The following is a 24,209-nucleotide window of genomic DNA, read 5'->3' as shown; positions in this document are numbered from 1 at the left end:
GTAAATAAACAGAAATAAGCAAGAACAATTTCAGGGTAAAATAACACTAATTACATTTAACATTTAATCATAGTTGACTTAAAAACAAAGAGAATAAAATTAAAGAATGAACACAATATCAAACAAAGCATAATAAGAAAAACTAACACCTAAAAAGTATTTGTAAACTATCTGTGAGACTTTTCCTAGTTTTTAATTAGAAGTGATCCAGCAATGTTTACACTTTAAATTTTGAAACTAATTCATAACCGAAAAGTACATATTAACTGCAGTCCTCAGTGTGCCTGATAATCAACCTATTCTGCTACACTTAGCATGGCATCTATAGAGGCAGCTTATGATTTTCCAAAGCACTAGTCTAGCCTAAGTCTCACCCACTTGCATGCTTTCACTAACCTGTCCTGACAAGCAACCAGATTAGCGTACTCTTACATCAATGCAGTGTAGCAGAAAGGAGCAGATGGATCCTGCAGGTTGTTTTCCCTCCAGACTTACATGGGGAGTGCTTAGCATGCACAATAGCAAGACTGAGCCAGTGAAATCACTCTGCTCTCTCAGCAAATTGCTGATAACTACTTTGGATGATGCTGTCATGGGGATCCCTGGCCTTCCACACTAACACATGCGATACATGTACAAAAACATGCACTGACATAGAGGGATACTAACTGGCATACACATCATTGTAAATTTGATCGATGGCTTACAAGTCCCTAAACTTAACTCAGCTAAAATAAAGCCACTTATGGTAAAGAACAGATAATCTCATCTAAAGCCTTGAATACATTTGAAAAAAATTTAAATAAAACTTTGGCCACATCTGCTGCTTTGATACCAGTTTCTTTTCTCATAAAAATTAAGCATGTTCTAAATGCACTTCACAATAGTTTCTTTGTCATGACATGTCGTATTTCATACACTCTGACACAGGAAAAGGTCAGTGAACAAACGAATTGTCTTCCCATCTTCAACTACACTAATTGAAGGACAAGACTTAGTCATTATAATAATCTTGAAGCTTATCATAAGCAGACAATGCCATGGTCTTTTTTAAAAAAAAAGCTTTGTAAAAATAAACAGATGGCATCCATAATTAGCTCTGTGTGTGTTATGAGTTTGTTTACAGTTTCAACAATATTTTAAGACATTTTGACATAATTTTAATGACAAATCATCACTAAAATAAGCATCTAACCTTTGTAAAATAAATGCGGCACTAAATAAAGATTTTATTAGGTCGTTTAAAAAATGTATTTTTGAAAGCAAATTATGATTTGTGAAAAACAAGATTCTATAGCATAAATATAAGAACAAGTATAAAGTTCCTCTATTATTGGTAGAAACAAATTTCATATGAGAAAGCATCATACTACCCTAAGTATTCAAGAGGTAAACCTACTAGGTGCCAAGGGCTTTACATCAATACTATTCACATTTCTGTTAGGTGGGAAAATAATTTTAAAAACTAAGTGAATGATTTAATTTCATCATTCTATATCTAGTGCCCAGAAAATACACACTATATACTAGGCAATTAAACATATAATGAATAAGCCCTGGCCGGTTTTGCTCAGTGGTTAGAGCTTCGGCCTGCGGTCCAGAGAGACCCGAGTTCGGTTCCCGCTAAGGGCATGTACCTCGGTTGCAGTTTGTCCCCGGCCCAGGTTGGTCGTGCGTGCGGCAGCCACTAAGCATGTAATAAATACAATCAGCTATATAATTATGTGCTGTTGTCTTTTATAAAACATATCATTATAAAAGTATAAGAACCAAATTCATTATAAGTCTCTGTTTTACCTTAGAAGATCTCTCAAAAATTGTGTAGAAATAAAAGTAAATTTGACCCATGAATAGAATACAAAAATGGACTCACTTTAACCCAACAGAGTTATATAATAGAAACATAAGAACATTTTACAATCTAAAATAGTGAGCTAAGTATTTCCAAATAAAGTAACTAAGCAGATAACTAAAATAATAACTAGCTGCTCAAGGCAAAATCATTACTTACAGAATTTCTTAAAAACAATGACTAAGGTTTAAGTATTGTTAAAGTCTACAAAACATTCTAACATGCCTAAATTTTTCAGGTAACAGAAACATATGTTTTTAAAGTAAAACTTATAATTTTTAACATTTTTGAAAGAAATTTTTCTAAATACATTTTAATAGAATTCCAAATTTATTAAACAAGATATGTGAAATATTTTCTTTACACTCTGTATTATTACTATCAGGAATCTTGTAAGTGGATCATTGTTTAAATAAACAATATACAGCCCCCATTCCTGAGAACTTGGAAAGTTTCCCTCTGCAAGTTGAACTCAATACTTAAGACATCAGAACAGAGATATACAAAGAGACAAAATGGCTCCCAGGCCAAAATAGTCAATAGAAGTTTTTTAAATATCTTTAAAAAGAAAAAAGGCTAGGAAAAAAGGGAGAAAGGGAGTGAAGATCAATAGTAAAAATAACTAACTGGAACAAAAGGTTATAAAAAGAAAAAAAGAGTCAAAGTTTGGTATCTAGGAAGCCAACAAGTTCATCTTGTCCCACCTAGAAGAAAAAAAATCTAACCATAAAAGTGATCAATATGAACATTTATTGTAAGAGCTATTATGTGTGTATGTTGGGGTGGGGGTGAGGGTGGGGGTCCTGTGTCACTTCTGCCCGGCAACACTGAGTTAACCTAAATTAAATAGGCTTTCTTTTTAAGAAGCATTCCTCAGACTCTGTCTGCCTTGGAACTCAACAAGAAAAGGATATTGTATAATACTTATTTAACCACACACCTCCTTCTTTTGCAGAGTATCTTTATGAGTTGAGAATTCCATGGAACATACTTTAAAAAAAAATACCTTAAACATTCAAAATATAAAACTGAGTTTCCTTATTGTAAACTAACCACACCAAAAAATTTTTGAGAACCTGGTTTATACAAAGTTTTATTACCCAACAGAAACATGTTCTAGTACCAAGAAATATATGAATTAAGGGACCCACCAGATAGTATGATTATATATCGAAGGTTAATATATCAGCATTCTAGTATATAAACTTTATGATTTGGTCAGCAAAAGTAAGACAAGAGAGAGAAAGGGAAAAAAGGAAGGTGAGAAGTAAGAAAAGGAGGGAGGGAAGAAGGAAGGGAGGGGAGAAGAGAGAAAGAAAGAAAAGAAAGAAACTACATGTGAAAAAAAAAGGAGTAAGCCTTACCAAGTTAGAGAATTTCTGAATCCTCAAAGGCCAGCTACTGATTGGGATATATTCATCAAGGTATGCCATCCTGCAGGGTCTATTAATAGTTGATAAGCCAATTTGTACTGGCAATGCCCCTATCTCACCATGAATCTTTTGTTCAAACAGGTATAAACACCTACAATCACCAAATGACTTATTATGTGACATAATCACACTAAAGGGCTAGAGTATATATTCTACCTGCCTACATTAGATGGTCACAATCAGCTAGCATTTTATAGATCCATTTGCTATTTTAATTTAATTTTATCTTCTTGGTCACCATCAAGTTGTCACTACTGTCAGCGTTTGTGTCTAGACCTTTTGCCATTCCCTCTTACTAATTTGTTGCTTCAAATGTATTTCCCAAAAAATAAATAACTGAGCTTATTGAATGCAATGGTAAGGTAAATTAGGTTTTGTTTCACCTCTGAGGTTTTTTGTGTTTTTTTTTTCTTTTTTAATACTCATCTAAGGATATGTTCATTGATTTTAGAGAGAGAGGAAGGGAGAGGGAGGAAGGGGAAAAAAGGGAAGGAGGAAGAAGGAAAAGAGGAAGGGAGAGTAAGAGAGAGAGAGAGAGAGAGAGAATATGAATCAACTTGAAAGAGAAACATTGATCAGTTGTCACCCATACCCGCCCTGACTGGGAATTGAACCTACAACCTGGGTATGTGCATTGACCAGGAATCAAATGCCGGCTGGGCATTAAACATTTTAAAAATAAAGATAACTGACTTAATCAACACTATTTTCTCTTCAATAAAAATATTCCCATTGTGTTAAATGAAAATAATCAACAGCAGATAATTTGTTCAATATATTACTTCTGATTTAAAGTTTTAAATATTTTATTGTGTTACTTACCTATTAATCCCTAAAATTGTATTTTTTAATTTTTTAAAATATGTTTTTAATTGATTTTTATAGAGAGAAGAAAGAAGAAAGAGAGAGAGAAACATCAATGACAAACAATCATCGTTTGGCTGTCTCCTGCATGCCCCTCAACGGGGATCGAGCCCACAACCCAGGCATGTGCCTTGACCAGGAATCAAACCTGTGACCTTCTGCTGCATGGGATGACACTCAATCCACTGAACCACACTGGCCGGGCATAAAATTTTAATAGATTACTTGGTAACAGGCCAGTATTTCTCAAAGGAAGCAATATTCAGGCTAATTTTAATTACATACTTAACTTCAAATGAAAATAAACATTGAGGGAAGTTTAAAGGGGGGAAAAGTTAAAATGAATGTGGACAAAAATCATATTGATAAAATATGTGTTAACTTGGACATTATAGAGGAGGGTTATAAAAAGTTCAAAGTACCTTAAACGGAGAGATGATTTGGTTGTAACTTTGTCAAATGGTGAGCAGTGGCTTAATTGCTTAATCAAGTAGAACCTGTCCCCAAAAGTGGGAGACACAACATACATACCGTAACCAACATCTTTATGGCATTGAAATTTACAAATTTCTCCATATGCACAAACTTGTTCCTCAACACTCCATTGTCATTTTATTTTATTCTATTTATTTATTTTTATCCTCACCCAAGGACATTTTTCCATTTTTTGCTCAGACAGAGTGGGAGGGAGAAGAGGAAGAGAGAGCGAGAGAGAAACGTCGCATCAACATGAAAGGAACACATCAAGTGGTTGCCACCCGCACGGCCAACCAGGGCCGAGGACACACTGCAACCAAGGTACATGCCCTTAGCGGGAACCAAACCCGGGTCTCTCTGGACCACAGGCCAATGCTCTAACCACTGAGCCAAACTGGCCAGGGCTCCATTGTCATTTTACAGAGAAGACATATGAGATACAGAAGTCATAAGCTGAGTAAATATTAAGAAGTATTAATATTTAAATAATGTTATTTTAAGTTAATACAATTTTAAGTAGCATCTTCATTAAATACATCAAGTCTAAACTGACATTTTACAAAGAGTTTGTAAAAGCTATCTTTTGTAAGCAAAACTTATTTGATTCAACTCAGCAATGCAGTACAGGTGTAATCACCTGTTGAAATATAAGAAAATGATCCTGTTATATAAAATTGAGTTTCATATAGTATTTGGCATAATAGCTCTCTATCTTTTTAGTTTGTTATTTCAGCCCAAAAGGATAACTGATGCCATTATTTTTGGTTCTGTTCTTTTGGTTTAGAGAGATTCTTTATCCTGAACAGTATCTAACATATACCTATTAAAATTCTGAAGCTTCCCTCCTGAGAATACAGGATTTCAAAATAAAGATCTGAAGTTATTAGATTTTGATCCACAGAACTCAAAGATAAAAAGCATGTGGGGAAATGGGCCCCAATACACCATTCCTGTAAACTCACCTTGAAAATAATGGCTATATTAAAGAGTGGCAGTGCAACTGAACCAATTCTACTATACAGTTTCCCTGTTGACCCGAAAACAAATAATTAGATGAAGCAAAAATAAGGGAACTGTTATGGGCTGAATTGTGTATGTCTGCCCCCAATCCTTCCAAATTCATATGTTGAAATTCTAACCCCTAGTACTTCAGAATATAGCTATATTTGGAGACAGGGTCTTTAAAGAGGCAATTAAATTAAAATGAGATCAATAGGGTAGGCATTAATCCAACATGACTGATATCCTTAGAAGATATCAGGACATAGACAACAGAGTACAGAAGAAAGACTAGATGAAAATACAAAAAGACAGCCACCTGGCAAGCCAAAGACGGAGGTCTCTAGTAGAAATCAACCAAGCCAACACTTTAATTTTAGACTTCTAGCCTCCACAACTGTGAGAAAATAAATATCTGCACTTTAATCCATCCAGTCGTTACAGCAGCCCTTGGAAATTAATACAGGAACAAATTTAAAAAATTAAAAACTAGATAAGAGTCCAAAACTCAAAGACACCAAAATAGTTCACAATATACTTTTTTTTTTTTATTCCTCACCTGAGATATATTTATCAACTTTTAGAGAGAAAGGGAGAAACATCGAAACATCAATGTGAGAGAAACGTTGATCAGCTGCCTCCTGTGAGCTCCAAATGGGGATCAAACCTGCAACCTAGGTATGTGCTCTAACTGGAAATCGAACCCAAAACCATTTGGTATATGGGATGACACTCCAACCAACTGAGCCACCTGATCAGGGTTACAATATGCTTGAAAACAAAACTCTAACTAAAAGTACCTGACAAGTTTATCTATTCCTATCTGTATAATAAAAACTTCTTTCAAGTTTCTAATATTACTCAATAAATATTAAGGGAAAGTATAATATATCCCACTTTGTATTCTTAGTTTCCTAGGAGATTTATGTCAAATATTCCAGATTATCCCACTTCTGGTTTACTCCAGCCAATCTATGGCCTTCCTCTGGCTTTTATGACTTGAAATATAATTTTAAAAGGTCGATTTCTGCCCAGATCTAAAATGTCCCTTCTGGCAAAACATTTTCCTATTTCCACCAATTATTGTCTCAATAGACACTCCAACTCCACAAAAGATCAGTTATTTTAGTGTGTAAATTCCTGAATACTTTTAAAATCTAAAACTGTTCTGAAATTAGAATATGATATTTGTTCAATTATAGTCAATTCTTAGAAACTAGAATTTGAGTTGCAATAATTCTTAATTTTTAAATAAAACAGCAAAGGACTTACTCTTTTATCAATCAAGTTAATAAAAAGAGTTTCTAAAATCCTTCTGAAATATAAAGGTTCTATATTATGCAGAATTATCACTGATGGGATGTGGGGATGTCTAGCCTCCAAAGAATTTCTACAATTTCATTGCACCTTTTCTTTCATGGCAAAAGTAGATTCCTCATACATTGTAGCAATCAATATAGCAATATCTAAGGTCTAACAAAAGTGAGACAGTTATATTCTCTGTTTTCATACATATGGAATAGTCAGCTGATTATTTTGGGCATTTAATTACCATAAAATCTTATTCTATTATATTTGGGAGTTTGCTAACTTTTATAAACACTGCAGATTATGTAAAGGCTGCTCTTCCAAAAAAAAATGAACTCTAAATATAACCTATATTTGAAAATTAACAATTACACACACACATACACATTTCAAAGGTATATTCAGGCCTAAACACACCATTTCTATATACTCACCTTGAAAATAATGACTATATTCAAAACTGGTAGTGAAAATTGCCCAGTTATTAATTTGTGGTTCAGTGTACCATGTGAAGAAATACTAACTCATAACTGGACTAAACTCAGAAGAAGGAAGAGTGAAAATTGGTAGAAGAAATATCAATAACTTAAGATATGCAGATGATACCGTCCTACTGGCAGAAAGTAGCAATGACTTGAAATGAATTCGGATGAAAATAAAAGGAGTGCCAAAGCAGGACTGCACTTGAATATCAAGAAGACAAAAATCATGACTGCAAAAGAAATACACAACTTTAAATGAAGACATTGAAATTGTTAAAGATTTTGGTTACCTTGGTTCAGTGATCAATTCAAATAGAGGCTGTAACTAAGAAATCAAGAAAAAGCTGAGACTAGGTAAGGCAACAATGGAAGAATTGGGAAAGATAACCAAGAGCAAAGATGTGTCATTAGAGACCAAGGCTAACATCACCCATACCCTCATATTCCCAATTACTATGGAGGGATTTAAAAGTTGAATAGTAAAGAAGGCTGATAAGAAAAAAAGTGATTCATTTGAAATACAGTGTTGGAGAGCTCTGTGGATACCCTGGACCACTAGAAAGAAGAACAAGTAGGCCCTAGAGCAAATTAAGCCTGAAACATCAAAGGAGGCAAAAATGACAAAACTGAAGTTGTCCTACTTCAGGCACATCATGAGAAGGCAGGGTTCCTTGGAAAAGACAATAATGTTGGGGGAAATAGAAGGCAGAAGGAAAATAGGAAGACCAAATTGAGATGGATTGACTCCATAAAAGGAGCCATAGGTATGAGGCTACAGGAGCTGAGCAGGGCTCTTGAGGACAGGACACAGTGGACATCACTCATTCACAGGGTGCCAGGAGTCATTTTCATTTAATTCAAATTCTCATAAAATTTAGCTCCTGTGCACTCACTGGTTCTCAGGAAGCTACTTAAAAGTATACTCCAGGAAAAAAGGGAACAAACCAACAGTGTTTAAGACAAAAATCCAGGTCGAAAAAGAAATTAACCAATGTCACCTCAATAAATTTAATTTAAAAAAGAGAAAAGAAATCCAAAACAGGGAAGTGGGAGAAATCCTCAAGACAAGAAGAGTAAATCTCAGGTAGAAAGCCAACATGCGCATGTAGACAGCACCCAGTCCAGACTATAGCAGGTCAAAGAAAGCTAGAGATTTCTACTAAGTGGTGAGTTACAGAAAACTCAATGTGTTCGAATACAATGAAACACAGGGCAAGTTTGTAAATACATTAATGATAAATAAGCATATGGCATTCTAAGCCGACACCCCCCCCCCCAAAAAAAAAAAAAGAACTAAACAATTTTTAGCTACAGCGAAAACAAAATGGTGTAGAAAATTAAAATAATCTTAGGTGACAACAGGACTGCTGTGAATAGCATTCACACTGTGGTCATAATAAAATCCAAATACTGAGCTAACCCGAATCATGACAACAAAGTAAAGGAGAACGGGAAGGGTGCACCCGTGCACTGAGTGTGGCAAGGCGAGCAATGACATACAACTTTCGCAAAAGGAGGCTGACAGAAAAAATAGAAAATCAAGAAGGACCACATAAATGTTTCTATTAAAAATATATAAAAATTATGAAAAGAATCAACCAAAGTCCCTACAGTTGGTCAAAGCCACAAACCCAGGCTCCCCTGGGGGAAGAGGCCATAATTGTCCCTAAGCAAAGGCAGAGAAGAGCTTTCTCCCGCCTTTTCCTCCAGCAGCAGTGCTGGCTGAAGTTCCCTCTGGATGAAGCTCCCCCTGGCTGAGGTTCCCCTTGGCTGAGGTTCCCCCTGGCTGAAGTTCCCTCTGGTTGAAGTTCCCTCTGGCTGAGGTTCCCCCTGACACATCAACTCAAGGAGATTTCTCTAACTTCCAACTGAGTTCTCATTTCTCTTTTACTTCTTTTTTATTCCTTTCCTTTTTTTTCTTTTTTGTGACTTTTGGTAGTTACCCAATAGTTCATATTGGGTTAAAACAAAAAACCAGTAACATGTTAATTTTATTGTTTCAAACCCCATACTTTTATACTCATGTGAAAGTTCTTCAAATATATGAATAACCTGATCACACATCTAAGAAATCAAAGAATACAGTACCCATGGAAAATTTTCCAAAAAAATCCTTGATTAAAAAAACAAAATAAAAACCTAACAACGAGGTGAATCAAAATGAGGAACTGATTAATCTAGAAGCAGTGATGCTGGTGGCCATGAAAACAGGTTAAAATATAAAAGTAGCATGAAAACACTAGGAGACTCAAGCTTATATAAAAGTAAGTAATGTTACAATTATGTAAAATAATAATAAAAACAGCAAAAAGGAAAACTTAAAGAGGAAAGAAAGACAAAGCAGGCTTAAATGTAAATATGCCAATTTCTATTCATTTTTTGCAAAAGGAAAACAATGCAGGGTGGGGCAAAAGTAAATTTACAGTTCTTCATATAGAAAAATAACACAATAATAAATAAATCATAATACAAGAATAAACTGTTTCATGTACTCACAACTGTAAACCTACTTTTGCCATAGTCTATATATTCTTTCAAATTGGGATATGAAGAAATATCATGACAAAAATATAAACAGTTTTCATAATCATTTTTCTTATTAAGAACACCCTTTAGAAATTAATATTTCTGTGGAAATTAGAAACATTTATCTAATAGTTCAATTAGATAAATTTCATCATTTTAATTTCTTCTGTTAAATATAAATAAAATAAGCTAATTCAAAAACATCATATGAGAAAATAAGAGTAATGAGACAAACATAGTCCTCTTCAATGCTGTATCTAATGCATAGAATAAGACATCTAAAACAGTGTGGTACCAACACATTAATAAACCGAATGGTAAAGTAAAGAAAGCAGTCAAGTAAATAAATCTGCATTCATATAAGAATTCAGTATATAATGAATGTGTCCTGTAATTAATGAAGAAAAGAATGATTATTCAACAATGGTTGTGACAATCAGGTAGCCACTTAAAAAATAAATACCAGATGAAGTGAAAATTTCACCAGGAAAGATGAAATAAGTACTCGAAGAAAACATGGAAGAAAAATGTGTAATTTATCAAAGAGCAGGAAAAGCCTAAATATATCACAATACCAAAAATAAAAAAAGATATTTAAAAATTCAACTATAAGATGTAAAAATAAATGTTTTTTTTTGCATAGAAAGAAAAAACACAATATACAAAGTCAAGAGGATAGACAACAGGTAAGGGAATAATAGCTACAAATCTTATCTGTTGTGTTTTTATATCTATATCTATTTGTTAATCCTGCCAGAAAAGAAAGGTTTCTGGATCAGAGAAGAAACCAGATAAATGGTTGTGATAAAAAATGTGGTATAGAGAGTTACTTTTCCAATGTGTACTCTTCAGAACCATTATTTTTTTCCATGTATTTTTTTCTTTTATCAAGTATTACCAATTCTTAGTATTATCATTCAATAAAATAGGAAACTAAAATTATTCATGCAAAATCACATATAATTTAGTTCATTAAAATAGCATTTTAACAAAATCATATTTTGGGTAGAATATTTCACCTTCTATCATCTAACCATCTGTCATATGGAGGAAAAAAAAACAGGAGAGATGTGTGTGGGTGGATATATATACGATCTTCTACTACAATAAATGAATAAAGACCCTCCAAGCAAAGAAAATCACATGATAAAGGCACACAGAGGTCAAACTGAATGGCACATTCAGGAAAAAGAGTCTCACCTAACTAGTACTGCTTTGGCAGGAAAGAAGGCTTCCAGGAGAGATGAAGGCCACAGAGAAAAGGGAGTTGTGATACTAAAGTACTTGAATTTTATCTTTAAGCAGCAGAAAATCACTGACTTAAAAACTAACAACAAACATATAGGCCATTCTGATACATAAATCCTGGTAAGACTGAGAGCAACCAGTCCATTGAACCAAGTATTTATACACCAAACCTAGTGACTTTCTCAGTGTTATATCACTTTAAGGAGAAACTCTATTTGTTATTTCAAATTTTGAAACCAAGGGTCCTTATGACTCTGATTAAATTTAGTTTTAACTAGCTCTAGAAATCAGCTTTCTCAAGCTCTTTCTCACTCTATCCACACACCCCCTCAGAGACCAAGCCTTTCCCCTGGATAATCAGCAAACCCCAAGGCAGCAGAGGACGGTAGCCTGCACCTGACTAATAGACAAAGGTCTGCATCTCTGACAGGCTAAAGATAACATCTAGACCTAAGTTATGTTTTAGTTACTGAGCCCTAAGGTGGAACAACACCCTGGCTACTGTCCCATTAAACCAGACAGAGGGACCAGAACAGACCTCAGAGCTGTCCTCAAGACCTTAAGAAATGATTCATTACCTCTGACCAATCAGTTCCCAGCACAACCCCAAACCCCTAACCCACAGTGTCTTGTGACTTTACCCTATATAATATGCAACCTACATGCCATTGGGGAGTTGGGGCTTCTGAGTATTAGCTTCCTGTTCTCCTGGATGGCACCATTCATCAATAAAATAGTCAATAAACACCACTGCAGTTCTCAGTATTTAGTGTTTGGCTCTGCTAGTGCCGGGTGGAAAAACTTTCTGTTCCATAACAATTTCTCTCTTAAGGAAATCTAGCAAAACATGCTTCTCACATTTCTGTTGCTAGAAAAAAAAGGTATAAGTCCTAAATCTAGAAAAAGTGACTGGACAGTTCAATCAGGAAATTTAGAGGGGAAAAAAATTATATCCCTCCAGTCTCAAACTGAAACACTAATTTGAGATAACATATATCGTAGAAGATAAAGAATTTGGTGACAGTGCATTATAATTAAAAGTAAGTAGAGAAATTTGAAAGAGAAGATCAATTAAAAGCAAATTTGAATTGTTTAAACAATATCAGAAAGAAGTCTTGGAAATATGTAAGAATGGCTTTCTGAATGCTATGAAATCCAAGAATAATAGCCCCATTCAATTATAGCCTCTACCACAAAATATCCCCCAGCACACAGATGCATTCTAAAAATACCAAAATTAATCTGTCTGGTAACTTACAGGATTAATGTCATTGGAAGTAAATGCAAGAGAGAAAAGTAATATTATCAAACATTAACTAGGAGACACAAATGTATCAAAGTATGATATTAAATAGAAGAGAGTTTAGTACTGGCAGATCTCATATAACAAAATTCTTCACCAATATTTTTCCTGAAATTTATTTTTAATCTTTTTTGAGGATATACAACATAATTTCCTGGCAAGCCATGCAAGATACAAAATGTAAACATAAATACCTAAGTAATATTGACTGAATGCATAGAATTATTTGATATAAATATCAAAACAACAAGACAAACTTGAAAAAACTTATGGACTGAGATAAACAAGTCAGAAACAAACATTTTTTTAAAAGCCACAAGAACATAGTAACAAGTGCCCTAAAAAGAAACACTGGTTATTAATTCCATAAATTCTGATACAGTACCAACTTAGTATTTCTAGTGTCTGGAATAAAATGCAAATGTTTTACAGTCACTTCAAACTGCCTTCAGAATCATATCACAAGCTATTATTCTAAACATGACATAATCAAGTTTCCATTTTAATCAAATACATGATGTCCCAGATAATTATCTAATTAGATCATTTAGTTATAAAGGCATACTTTGAATCAAAATCAAATTAATCTCAAAATGGGCAAAATTCTGTCACTTCCAGTGACATTCACAATAGTGTACAAGCTAAAGAATTTCAAAAGGAAGTATCATACGTTTTGAGCAACCACTACTAATACCTATACAAACTCTATAAATATTTATATTACTCTCAAATGCATCTAAATAATTTCTGCCATAGAAAATTAAAAAGTCAATCATGTTATTTGATAGTTATACTTTATAATTACAATAGGGTAATGTTTCAATTTTTTACACACAACATAGATTAAAACATTTCAGATATTCATATGAAAATGGTGAACTGGCACTCAACCTTCATTCTAAACTCCTTCTAGGGTACTCCCCTACACTACAGAAGACAGTAGGTTAAAAACTCTATTCCCGCCCTGGCCAGTTTGGCTCAGCAGTTAGAGCATCGGCCTGCAGTCCGGAGAGACCCGAGTTCGGTTCCCGCTAAGGGCACGTACCTCGGTTGCAGTTTGTCCCCGGCCCTGGTTGGGTCATGCGGGTGGCAGCCACTTTATGTGTCCCTTTCACGTCGATGTTTCTCTCTCTCTCCCTCCCACTCTATCTGAACAAAAAAAAAAGGAAAAATGTCCTCGGGTGAGGATAAAAAAAAACAAAAAAACAAACCTCTATTCCCAGACTCCGTTGCAGCTGAGGTTCTCAATGCAACTGGATGAGATTTTGGATGTGTCAAACTCATATGCATGAGATTTGGAAGGGAAAAGTAAGACAGCAGTGAGGCACAGGACTTCATTCTACAGTTTTTCCACTGGCAAGAATGGGTGTGAAATAGGAGTTTTCTGAAACAGTATTCCAACTTGCAGTTACTGGTGATTGTTGTTTTGTTTGTTGTTGGTTTGGGGGAGGGGGGAGGCAAGGGGAGTTGCTGAGATTTGGGACACACATTTATCTAATCCACAGATACAATGTACCTCTAAATCCACCCTCTTGAGACCTGTGCTCACAATTACTTGGGCCTAGGGAGCTGTTGGGGGTGGGATTCTTTTTTAAAAATATCAAAACTCTAAGAATACAAGAAGGAATTATCAGCCAAAATCAAAAAATGAAAACAAAGAGACATAAGTCCAACACTCAACAACATTTTGACCTACATGCATTTGACATTCCAGGAAAACACACTAAGAATCTAAGCTATATTTCTGGTAGAATTGAGAAATTAAAAGTAAAACCAAACACAAAGACAAGGGATTACCAAAATAGAGGACACTGACAAATCATTCTCACTTTAACTCGAGGCCATGAAGGAATGCAACGTCAAGGTGAGTGAAGTGGAATAAAACAAACCATACTCTAGAACTGCAGATGGACTTTGTATGCCCTCAGGAGTCCAAGGAACCTCACACTTGGATTACTGTAGCAACAAACTACTACTGTTCATAGGCATGTGGCAGAAAAAATGAAAAATCTCATACAAAAGAATCTATCATTCTAGTTTTCAATTTATTGGTAAGAACAATTTAAAAATAATCATTGTACAATTAGAGATAGGAAGGCACACAAGGAACTAGACATCACAACCAAGAAGCAGCATAGACAACAGAGCCTACAAGTCTTAAGGCTTCAGATACTGAAATGATCAGACACATACTACAAGACAAATAACTGTGTTCAAAGAAATGAAAGGCAAACTTAAAATTTTGTTTAGGAGATAAATAAAGATAAGTTTTGAGTCTTTTTTTTTTTTTAATCCATATCCGAGGATATTTTTCCATTTTATCTTCAGATGGGTGGGGGGAGGGGGGAGGGGGAGAGGGTAGAGAGAGAGAGAGAAACATCTATGTGAGAGAGACACATCAACTGGTTGCCTCCAGCAGGACCCAGACCAGGCTGGGTACCAAACCGCAACCAAGGTACGTGCCCTTGACTGCGCCCGAATCTATGACTCTTTGGTCCTCGGACTGACACTCTAACTGCTGAGCCAAACCAGCCAGGGCTTGAGTCATATTTTTTTTTTTTTTTTTTTTTATATCCTCACCCGAGGACATTTTTCCATTTTTTGTTCAGGTAGAGTGGGAGGGAGAGAGAGGAACAGAGAGAGAGAGAGAAACATCAACGTGAAAGGAACACATCGAGTGGCTGCCACCCGCATGACCGACCAGGGCCGGGGACAAACTGCAACCGAGGTACGTGCCCTTAGCGGGAACCGAACCCGGGTCTCTCTGGACCGCAGGCCGACGTTGAGTCATATTTTTAAAGAACCAAATAAGCCCTGGCTGGTTTGGCTCAGCAGTTAGAGCAACGGCCCGAGGACAGAGAGTCCTGGGTTCAGTTCCCACTAAGGGCACATAACTCAGTTGTGGTTTGTCCCCGGCCCCAGATGGGGTTGTGTGGTATGTCTCTCTCACATGGATGTTTCTCTCTCTCATTGATGTTATTCTCTCTTTCTCTTTCTCCCTCTCTCCCTCCCACTCTATCTGAAGATAAATGCAAAATAAAAATAAAAAAAAGAAACAAATAAAAATTCCAGAACTAAACTATAAACAAATGAAACTAGAAACTAAATGGTTAATTAAATACTGCTCAAGCAATAGTAAGGAAGGTAGATTAGAAGAAAATATTCGAAAAAAAGATGAAAAAGATCAAAGAGAGGGTAAAAAACACAAAAGGTATACTAAAAAGATCTAACTTAAAAGTTTCATATATATAAAGTCACTGGCTGTCAATGAGTTTACCACAAGCAAGCCTGTGAAATAAGGACTATATTGGTCTTTGACCCCTGGTTCCAAGGAGCTCTTAAAACCCTTTGAATTTCTTGAGTGAGAAGAGCACCTTCTGTTCTAATGAGACAACTTGGGCTCCTGGGTGGAGGCTGGTCTCTAAAAAACCATGCCAAGCCCTGGCCGGTTTGGCTCAGTGGTTAGAGCGTCGGCCCGCGGTCCAGAGAGACCCGGGTTCGGTTCCCACTAAGAGCACATACCTTGGTTGCAGTTTGTCCCCAGCCTCAGTTGGGGTTGTGCAGGAGGCAGCCACTCAATGTGTCCCTTTCACGTCGATGTTTCTCTCTCTCCCTCTCTTCCTCTCTCTCCCTCCCACTCTATCTGAACAAAAATGGAAAAATGTCCTAGGGTGAGGATAAAAAAAGACCATGCCAAGATTAAAAGCTTGGAATTTTGCATCCTACATCCATCCTCTAAAAAAAGGAGGTTTGGCCTTGGCCGGTTTGGCTCAGCGTTGGAGTGTTGGCCTGCAGTCCTGAGATACCCGGGTTCGGTTCCCGCTAAGGGCATGTACCTCAGTTGCAGTTTGTCCCCGGCTCTGGTCAGTCAGTCATGCGGGTGGCAGCCACTCGATGTGTTTCTTTCACATCGATGTTTCTCTCTCTCTCTCTCTCTGTTCCTCTCTCTCCCTCCCACTCTACCTGAACAAAAAATGGAAAAATGTCCTCGGGTGAGGATTAAAAAAAAAAAAAAAAAGGAGGTTTGGAAAATGAGTTAAAAATCAATTATGCTTAGCCCGGGCTGGTTTTGCCCAGTGGTTAGAGCATCAGCTAGAGGACCAAAAAGTCACAGGTTCAGTTCTGGTCAAGGTCACGTACCTCGGTTGAGGTTCAGTCTCTGGCCTTGGTCAGGGTCTTGGGGGGGAGAGTGCCAACCAGTCAATGTGTTTCTCTCACATCGATGTTTCTTTCTCTTTTTCACTCTCCCTCCCTCTCGATCTGAAGATAAATGGAAAAAAATATCCTCGGGTAAAGATTTCAAAAAAAAATCAATTATGCTTATGTGATGAACCATCCATGAAAATTCGAAGAGTTTCTGGGTGGGCAAATGCATCTACAAGCCAGGAGGGTAACATACTCCAATTCAATGGGGACAGAGCTTCTGTGCTTGGGACTCTCCCCTACCTTGCTCTATGCATCTCTTCACCTGGTTGTACATCTGTATCTTTGATCATACCTTTACTATATAATAAGCCAGAAAATGTAAATAAATATTTCCCTGAGTTTTGTGAATTGTTCTAGCAAACTATCAAACCTGAGGAGGGGGTTGTGGCAACCCTGATTTATAGCTAGTCAGTCAGGAGTACAGGTGGCAAGCTGGAATTTGTGACTGGCATCTTCAGGCTTATGCAACTGAGCTCTTAAGTTGAGGGATCTGATGCTCACTCAAGGTAGATGCAATTTAACTACACTGAACTCTAAGACAATTAGCTAGTGACAGAGAAGTGGTCAGAATGGGAAAATATCCATGCATTTTGTGGTCAGAAGTATAAGTGTGATAGTAGCAGTAGAGCGTAAAGGAAAAAAACAGAATATGTTCCTTAAAAAACATCTAAGTAAATAAGGAGAAAAAAAAAGTTAAATAGTGAGTATAAATAAATAAATGCTATCTAATTAAAATAATAAGAAAATGTCCTGTGAAGGACAATTGCACATTAAATCAAGGGAGGGTAAAAAGAATTAATATGTTCAAAGGTCCTTATACAGTCTGGCGTGGCAGGTAAAAAGGTACTGATTGACATTAAACTTTGATAAAATAAGGATGTATGCTATTATGTATGTAAAGGTTCTACCAAAAGATTTGAAGTATACATAACTCCCAAACTAATACAGGTACAAAATTAAAAGATAAATATTACAAAAGCAAAAAAGAAGAAAAATTAAAATGAAAAACTTAGAGTTGGGAAAATGATAGCATTTTAAAGACTAAATTTAATCCAAATATATCACAATTTACATTAACTTTCTATGGAGCAAATGGTCTGGGTATAAGACAAAGATTATCAAACTTTGTTTAAAAAAGTTGCCCTGGCCGGTTTGGCTCAGCGGTTAGAGTGTCCACCTGTGGTCCGGAGAGACCCGGGTTCGGTTCCCGCTAAGGGCATGTACCTTGGTTGCAGTTTGTCCCCGGCCCTGGTTGGTCATGCGGGTGGCAGCCACTCGATGTGTCCCTTCACATCGATGTTTCCTTCTCTCTTTCTTCCTCTCTCTCCCTCCCACTCTGTCTGTACAAAAAATGGAAAAATGTCCTCGGATGAGGATAAAAAAAAAAAAAGTTACCCACTGTGCCATGGCCAGTTTGACTCAATGGTTAGAGCGTTGGTCCGTGGACCAGAGAGTCGCAGGTTTGATTCCAAGCAAGGGCACTTACCTCAGTTGTGGTTGGGTCCCTGGCCCTGGTCCGGATGGTGTGCAAGGCAACCAATCAATGAATGTCTGCCTCTCTCTCTCTCTCTCTCTCTCTCTCTCTCTCTCTCTCTCTCTCTCTCCATCCCTCTCTCCCTCCCTCACACTCTGTCTGAAGATAAATAGAAAAATATCCTTGGGTGAGGATTAAAAAAAAAATTACCCACTGCCTACAAAGACACATGTAAAATGTCTAAATGCAGAGAGGTAGAGAGTAAAAGGATGAAACAGGACATATCACGCAGAATATAACCACTGGGAAAGAGACCAAAAACAATTTCGGGCCCAGACCATTAGGGTCCCTACCACTAGGAGAAGAGTAGGACCACTGGAGTGAGTCCACCTTCAAGATCTAAGGACTGAGTGAAAACTAAGGCCAAGAGAACAACAGAAAACACCCCTTGACATATTCACCAGTGACACATCTGATAACAGCTTACTATGCAAAATTTATAAAGAACTTATAAAACTCAACACCAAAAAAAACCAAAAACACCAAACAATACAATTAAAAAATGGGCAAAGGACCTGAATAGACACTTTTCCAAAGAGGACATTCAGATGGCCCATAGCCATAAGCAAAGATGTTCAACATCACTTATTAACAGAGAAATTCAAATTAAAACCACAATGAGATAACACCTTACACCTGTGAGAATGGCTATCATCAATAAATCAAGAAACAAGTGTTGGTGAGGATGTGGAAAAACAGGAATCCTCCCTCATGCACTGTTGGTGGGACTACAGGCTGGTGCAGCCACTGTAGAAAGAAGTATGGAGTTACCTCGGAGAATTAAAAATGAAACTTCCTTATGACCCAGCATTTCCACTTCTGGAAATATATTGGAAGAAATCCAAAACACTAATTTGAAAGAACATATGCACCCCTATGTTGACTACAGTGTTTACAATAACAAAGATTTGGTAGCAGCCCAAGTGCTCATTAGTGGATGAGTGGATAAAAAAGCTGTGGTATTTTAACACAATGGAATACTACTTGGCCATAAAAAAGAAGGAAATCTGCCTGGCCAGTGTGGCTCAGTGGATTGAGCGTTGTCCCATGGATTGAGAGATCCTGGTTCAACTCCTGGTCCGGGCACATGCCCGGATTGCAGGCTCAATCCCCAGTAGGGGGCGTGCAGGAGGCAGTAGATTGATGTTTCTCTCTCTCTAAAATATCAATAAAGACATATTTTAAAAAAAAGGAAAAAAGAAGGAAATTCTACCCTTTGCAAGAGCATGGATGGACCTGGAAAGCATCATGTTAAGTGAAATAAGCCAGTCAAACAAGACAAGCACTATTATGATTTCACTTATATGTGAAACCTAATGAACAAAATAAACTAACAAACAAAATGGAAACAGACTCATAGATACAGAGAACATACTGACAGCTGTTAGAGGGTAGGGGGTTTGAGGTAGGGTGAAAACATTGAAGGGAATATGCAAAAACAAAAACAAACCAACAAAAACACCCAAGCCTCATAAACACAGGCAATAATACGGTGATTACCAGAGGGAGAGGGGGCTGGGGGGAGATAGAAGAAGGTAAAGGGGGGATCAATATACAGATGATGTATTATAGAATTGCACACCTGAAGGGAGACAACCAATCAATGTTCTCTTTTGCACTCCTGAAACTTGTATAATTTTATTAATCAATGTCACCCCAATGAATTCAATTAAAAATAAATAAATACATTTGTTTAATCAGTAATAAAACATCCATTCAAAACATTAGCTAGTCTGATAAACTATGTAATCTAAAATTAAAATTTAGAAAATCCCTTCCTGCAACCAGCAGGTTAACAAGGGTCCAGTAACAAGTAAAAGGAGTCCACTTTTGGGAAAGAGGCCAGAGCACAAGACATACCTTCTGAAACAGAAGATCAGAGGAAAATCCTAAAGCTAAGCATGGAAGAGAAACTCAGAAAACCCTCCACAACCCAGTGGTGCATAAAGGATAAGCACAGCAATAAAAATAAACTAACAACAACAACAACAAACAACCCCTACACAGCTCCTTCCTGGAATGACTCAATTCAATCCCCAACCACAATAAAAGCCTAGGGGAAGAGTGTTGATCCCATTTCCAGGTACAAGTACCACTTACTGCTATCTCTACTTTCCTACACCCTTTAGCCATCAGCCCCAACCCTCAGTCCTAGACAACTGTTAATCTATTTTGTTATAGACCAGCAATTTTCAATCCGTGTGCCGCTATAATTTTTAAAATATGCAGTACCTGACTATTTAGTCAGGGGCACTGACCTCTTTTCCTTTAGACTGCCAAATCAAAAAAATGACAACAGCTAACACAATAGCTGCGGTGCAAATGCCCTGTCTCGAACCATAAATATATATTTCCTATAATAGAGTTGCATCTTACAGGTCATGTCATATAATAAGGTTGTGTCTGACTGAAATCCTTATATACAAGTACAGGCACTTGATTTTTTTAAAAGTCACTTTGGAGCAAAAAGGGTAGGTAATTACTACTATTATTATTTTTGTGTACATTAATCAAAATTATACCTACTGTTTTGTCACATTGGCAAAATTATTATTTTTTGGTGTGCCGCAGAATTTTATTAATTAGTTTATGTGTCTATGAGATTTAAAAGGTTGAAAATCGCTGCTATAAACCATATTTTATCTTAAAACCTTTTTATTGTTAAATATAAAACACAGAGAAAAGCATATACAACACATGTATGTACAGCTTAATGAATTACTGGCATGTGTTTTTTAAATTATGTACTGGATTAAATAATGTTTACTGAAAATGCATGTCCACTAAGAACCTGTGAATGTGATCTTATTTAGAAATAGGGTCTTGGTAGATGTAATAAAGTTAAAATTAGGTCATACGGGATTAAAGTGGGCTCTAAATCTAATGACTAGTATCCTTATTTTAAAAAAAATAAGGATTGGCTCAGTGGTTGGAGCATCGGCCCGTGGACCAGAGAGTCCTGGGTTTGGTTCCCGCTAGGGGCATGTACCTTGGTTGCAGTTTGTCTCTGGCCCCTGTTGGGGTCATGTGGGTGGCAGTCAGTCGATGTGTTTTTCTCACATCGATGTTTCTCTCTCTCTCTCTTCCTCCCTCTCTCCCTCTCGCTCTGTCTGAAGATGAATGCAAAAAGTGTCCTCGGGTGAGGATAAAATAAATAAGAGAGAACTTTGGACACAGAAACACAAGGGAGAATGTCATATGATGATTGGAGTTATGCTGCCAACAAGGCAAGGAATGCCATAGATTTTTGGCAGCTACCAAAAGCTAAGATAGAAGCAGAGAAGAGAGTCTCCCTGAGAGCTCCCACAAAGAAACCAAGGTTGCCAAGACCTTGATTTCAGATTTCTGGCCTTCTGAAATGGGAGAGAGTAAACTTTTTTTTTTTTATCCTCACACGATGACATTTTTCCATTTTTTTGTACAGATAGAGTGGGAGGGAGAGAGAGAGAGAGAAACATCCATGTGAAAGGGACACATCCAGTGGCTGCCACCGCACGACCAACCAGGGCCGGGGACAAACTGCAACCAAGGTACATGCCCTTAGCGGGAACCGAACCCGGGTCTCTCCAGACCGCAGGCCGATGCTCTAACCGCTGAGCCAAACCGGTCAGGGGGGAGAGAATAAACTTTTGTTGTTTAAACCACCTAGTTTCTGATACATTGTTTCTAGAGCCCTAGCAAATGAATACAAACCACATACAACTGGAAACAAGCTAAATATCCACAGAAGTAAAATAGGTAAATAGTGGCATTTTTTCAAAGGAATACCATTCAGGAGTAACATGAAACAATAGGGTTGACTCTCCTAAGCACAATATTGAGAAAAGAAGCCACTTAAAAAAATGTATGTAATATATGATCCCATTGATTTAAAGTTAAAAAATATGTAACAGGCAAATTATTTATACTGCTTCAGTGTGTATATTTCAAAGAAGGAACTATATAGCAATGCAAGGAGGTGTTTAGAATTAAGTCAGAACAGTAAATCCTTCTAGGGAAGAAGTAGGAGGAAGAGATAAGAAGGGTGGGGGGGCAAGGTCAAAGTGCTGACAGTTTTGTACTTCTAGACCCAGCTTATGCTTACATGAATTTTTGCTTCATAACATGTAATTGGTTCAACTATATGTTTGTGTTCTAACTACCTTTTTCTGTGTGTATTTGTAGTTTATAATTTAAATAAAAGAAAAAGGAAAGTGGGAAGAAAATCAAGCCAGAAGAAGTATGTGTCTGTACTCAACAGCAGCAGGGTAGCTGCTTGATTTCCCAACCTTATAACTAGCAGAAATGGCTGCTCTAGAAGCCAGGTTGGTAGTCTAGTTCTAGAGCCATTCCTGGAAGCTCACTCTGGGTACCCTTCCTTCCTTAATCCTTTCCAAAGATTTGTAAGCACTTAGTCCCTTTCTATCTATTTATCATATCTAGAGTAGTTTCTTGTAACAGCACATGTACCCTAAAAAAATAGGGTTTAAGGAGAGAGGTTCAAGGGAAAAAAAAGAAAGCATAATTTCCCATATGAAGTATTAACAGTAATAAAACAGAAGGGCTAGATCCTGACCATCAAATTAACTTGACACTATCCATCATTCCTAATAGATGTCTTAGCAAAGAATAATAATCTTTATTTAACACTTTTTTTTCTTTTTTTTTTAATTCTCACCCAAGTATATTTTTCCATTTATCTTCAGATAGAGTGGGAGGGAGGGAGAGAGAGAGAGACATTGATGTGAGAGAGACACATTGATTGAGGTTGGGGACAAAACTGCAACCGAGGTATGTGTCCTTGACCAGACTCAAACCTGAGGCTCTTTGGTCCTCAGGCCAACGCTCTAATCACTGAGACAAACTGGCCAGGGCTTTATTTAACACTTTTTGAAGTTGATTTTTAACTTTTATAAAACACAAAAAGGGGTAGGTGAGGAAGGATAAAGTATAGAGGCATGAAGAGGAATAAGAAACTGAGATTTCTGTTACCTGGAGTCTCGTATTCATTTCCAAGAAATAAAAATTCTTCTTTGAGTCCACAAGGAATTCTACGGTTCCAGCAGAAGAATACTTGACTGCTTTGGCAAGAGCTACAGCTTGTTCTCCCATTGCTCTCCGAGTCTCAGAATCCAGAAAAATGCTACAAGTACAGAAAGAGTAGTACATTTTGAACAAAAATCAAGTTATCTTGCCCTGGCCGGTTTGGCTCAGCGGTTAAAGTATCAGCCTGCGGTCCCCAGAGACATGGGTTCGGTTCCCGCTAAGGGCATGTACCTTGGTTGCAGTTTGTCCCCAGCCCTGGTTGGGTCGTGTGGGCAGCAGCCACTCGATGTGTCCCTTTCACATCAATGTTTCTCTCTCTCTCTCCTTCCCACTCTATCTGAACAAAAAAATTGAAAAAATGTCCTCTGATGAGGATAAAAAGAAAAACAAATCAAGTTATCTTTTGTTTGCACTGCATAGAAATGTTCTTAAATTTTACTCAGATATGTCATCTGCATCAACTTAAGATTTCATATTACATGCTTTACATATACTTAGATGCCTATTTTATTATTAAGCACATGTTTAGCCCAGCCAGTATGGCTCACCGGTTGAGCATCGACCCATGCACTAAGAGGTTGCTGGTTTGATTTCAGGTCAGGGCACATGGTCAGGTTGTGGGCCTAATCCCCAGTGGGGGGCATGCAGGAGGTGGCCAGTCAATGTCTCTCTCATCAATGTTTCTTTATTTTTTTTTTTTCCTCACCCGAGGACATTTTTCCATATTTTGTTCCGATAGAGTGGGAGGGAGAGAGAGGAAGAGAGAGAGAGCGAGAGAAACATCGACATGAAAGGGACACATCGAGTGGCTGCCACCCGCATGACCAACCAGGGCTGGGGACAAACTGCAACCAAGCTACACGCCCTTAGCAGGAACCGAACCCCGGTGCCTCTGGACCGCAGGCTGAAGCTGTAACCACTGAGCCAAACCAGTCAGGGCTCATTAATGTTT

At 37.2% G+C, this 24,209-nt stretch overlaps 1 protein-coding gene across 7 annotated transcripts in view; it reads right to left on the bottom strand.

Moving 5' to 3' along the window:
• The window catches only part of PCCA (propionyl-CoA carboxylase subunit alpha), a 429,374-nt gene that overhangs the window by 200,353 nt on the left and 204,812 nt on the right, over positions 1–24,209 (bottom strand). For all 7 annotated transcript variants that reach the window (XM_036250623.1, XM_036250627.1, XM_036250628.1 and 4 more), the window contains one exon: positions 23,204–23,354. In XM_036250623.1, coding sequence (XP_036106516.1) covers positions 23,204–23,354 — 151 coding nt within the window. The remainder of the gene's footprint in view (positions 1–23,203; positions 23,355–24,209) is intronic.

The sequence above is a fragment of the Molossus molossus genome, unplaced genomic scaffold (assembly GCF_014108415.1).
Source record: "Molossus molossus isolate mMolMol1 unplaced genomic scaffold, mMolMol1.p scaffold_m16_p_9, whole genome shotgun sequence".
In the NCBI taxonomy this organism is placed as follows: domain Eukaryota; kingdom Metazoa; phylum Chordata; class Mammalia; order Chiroptera; family Molossidae; genus Molossus; species Molossus molossus.
Note: the sequence above shows the minus strand (reverse complement) of the source record. Positions and strands in the feature narration are given on the sequence as shown.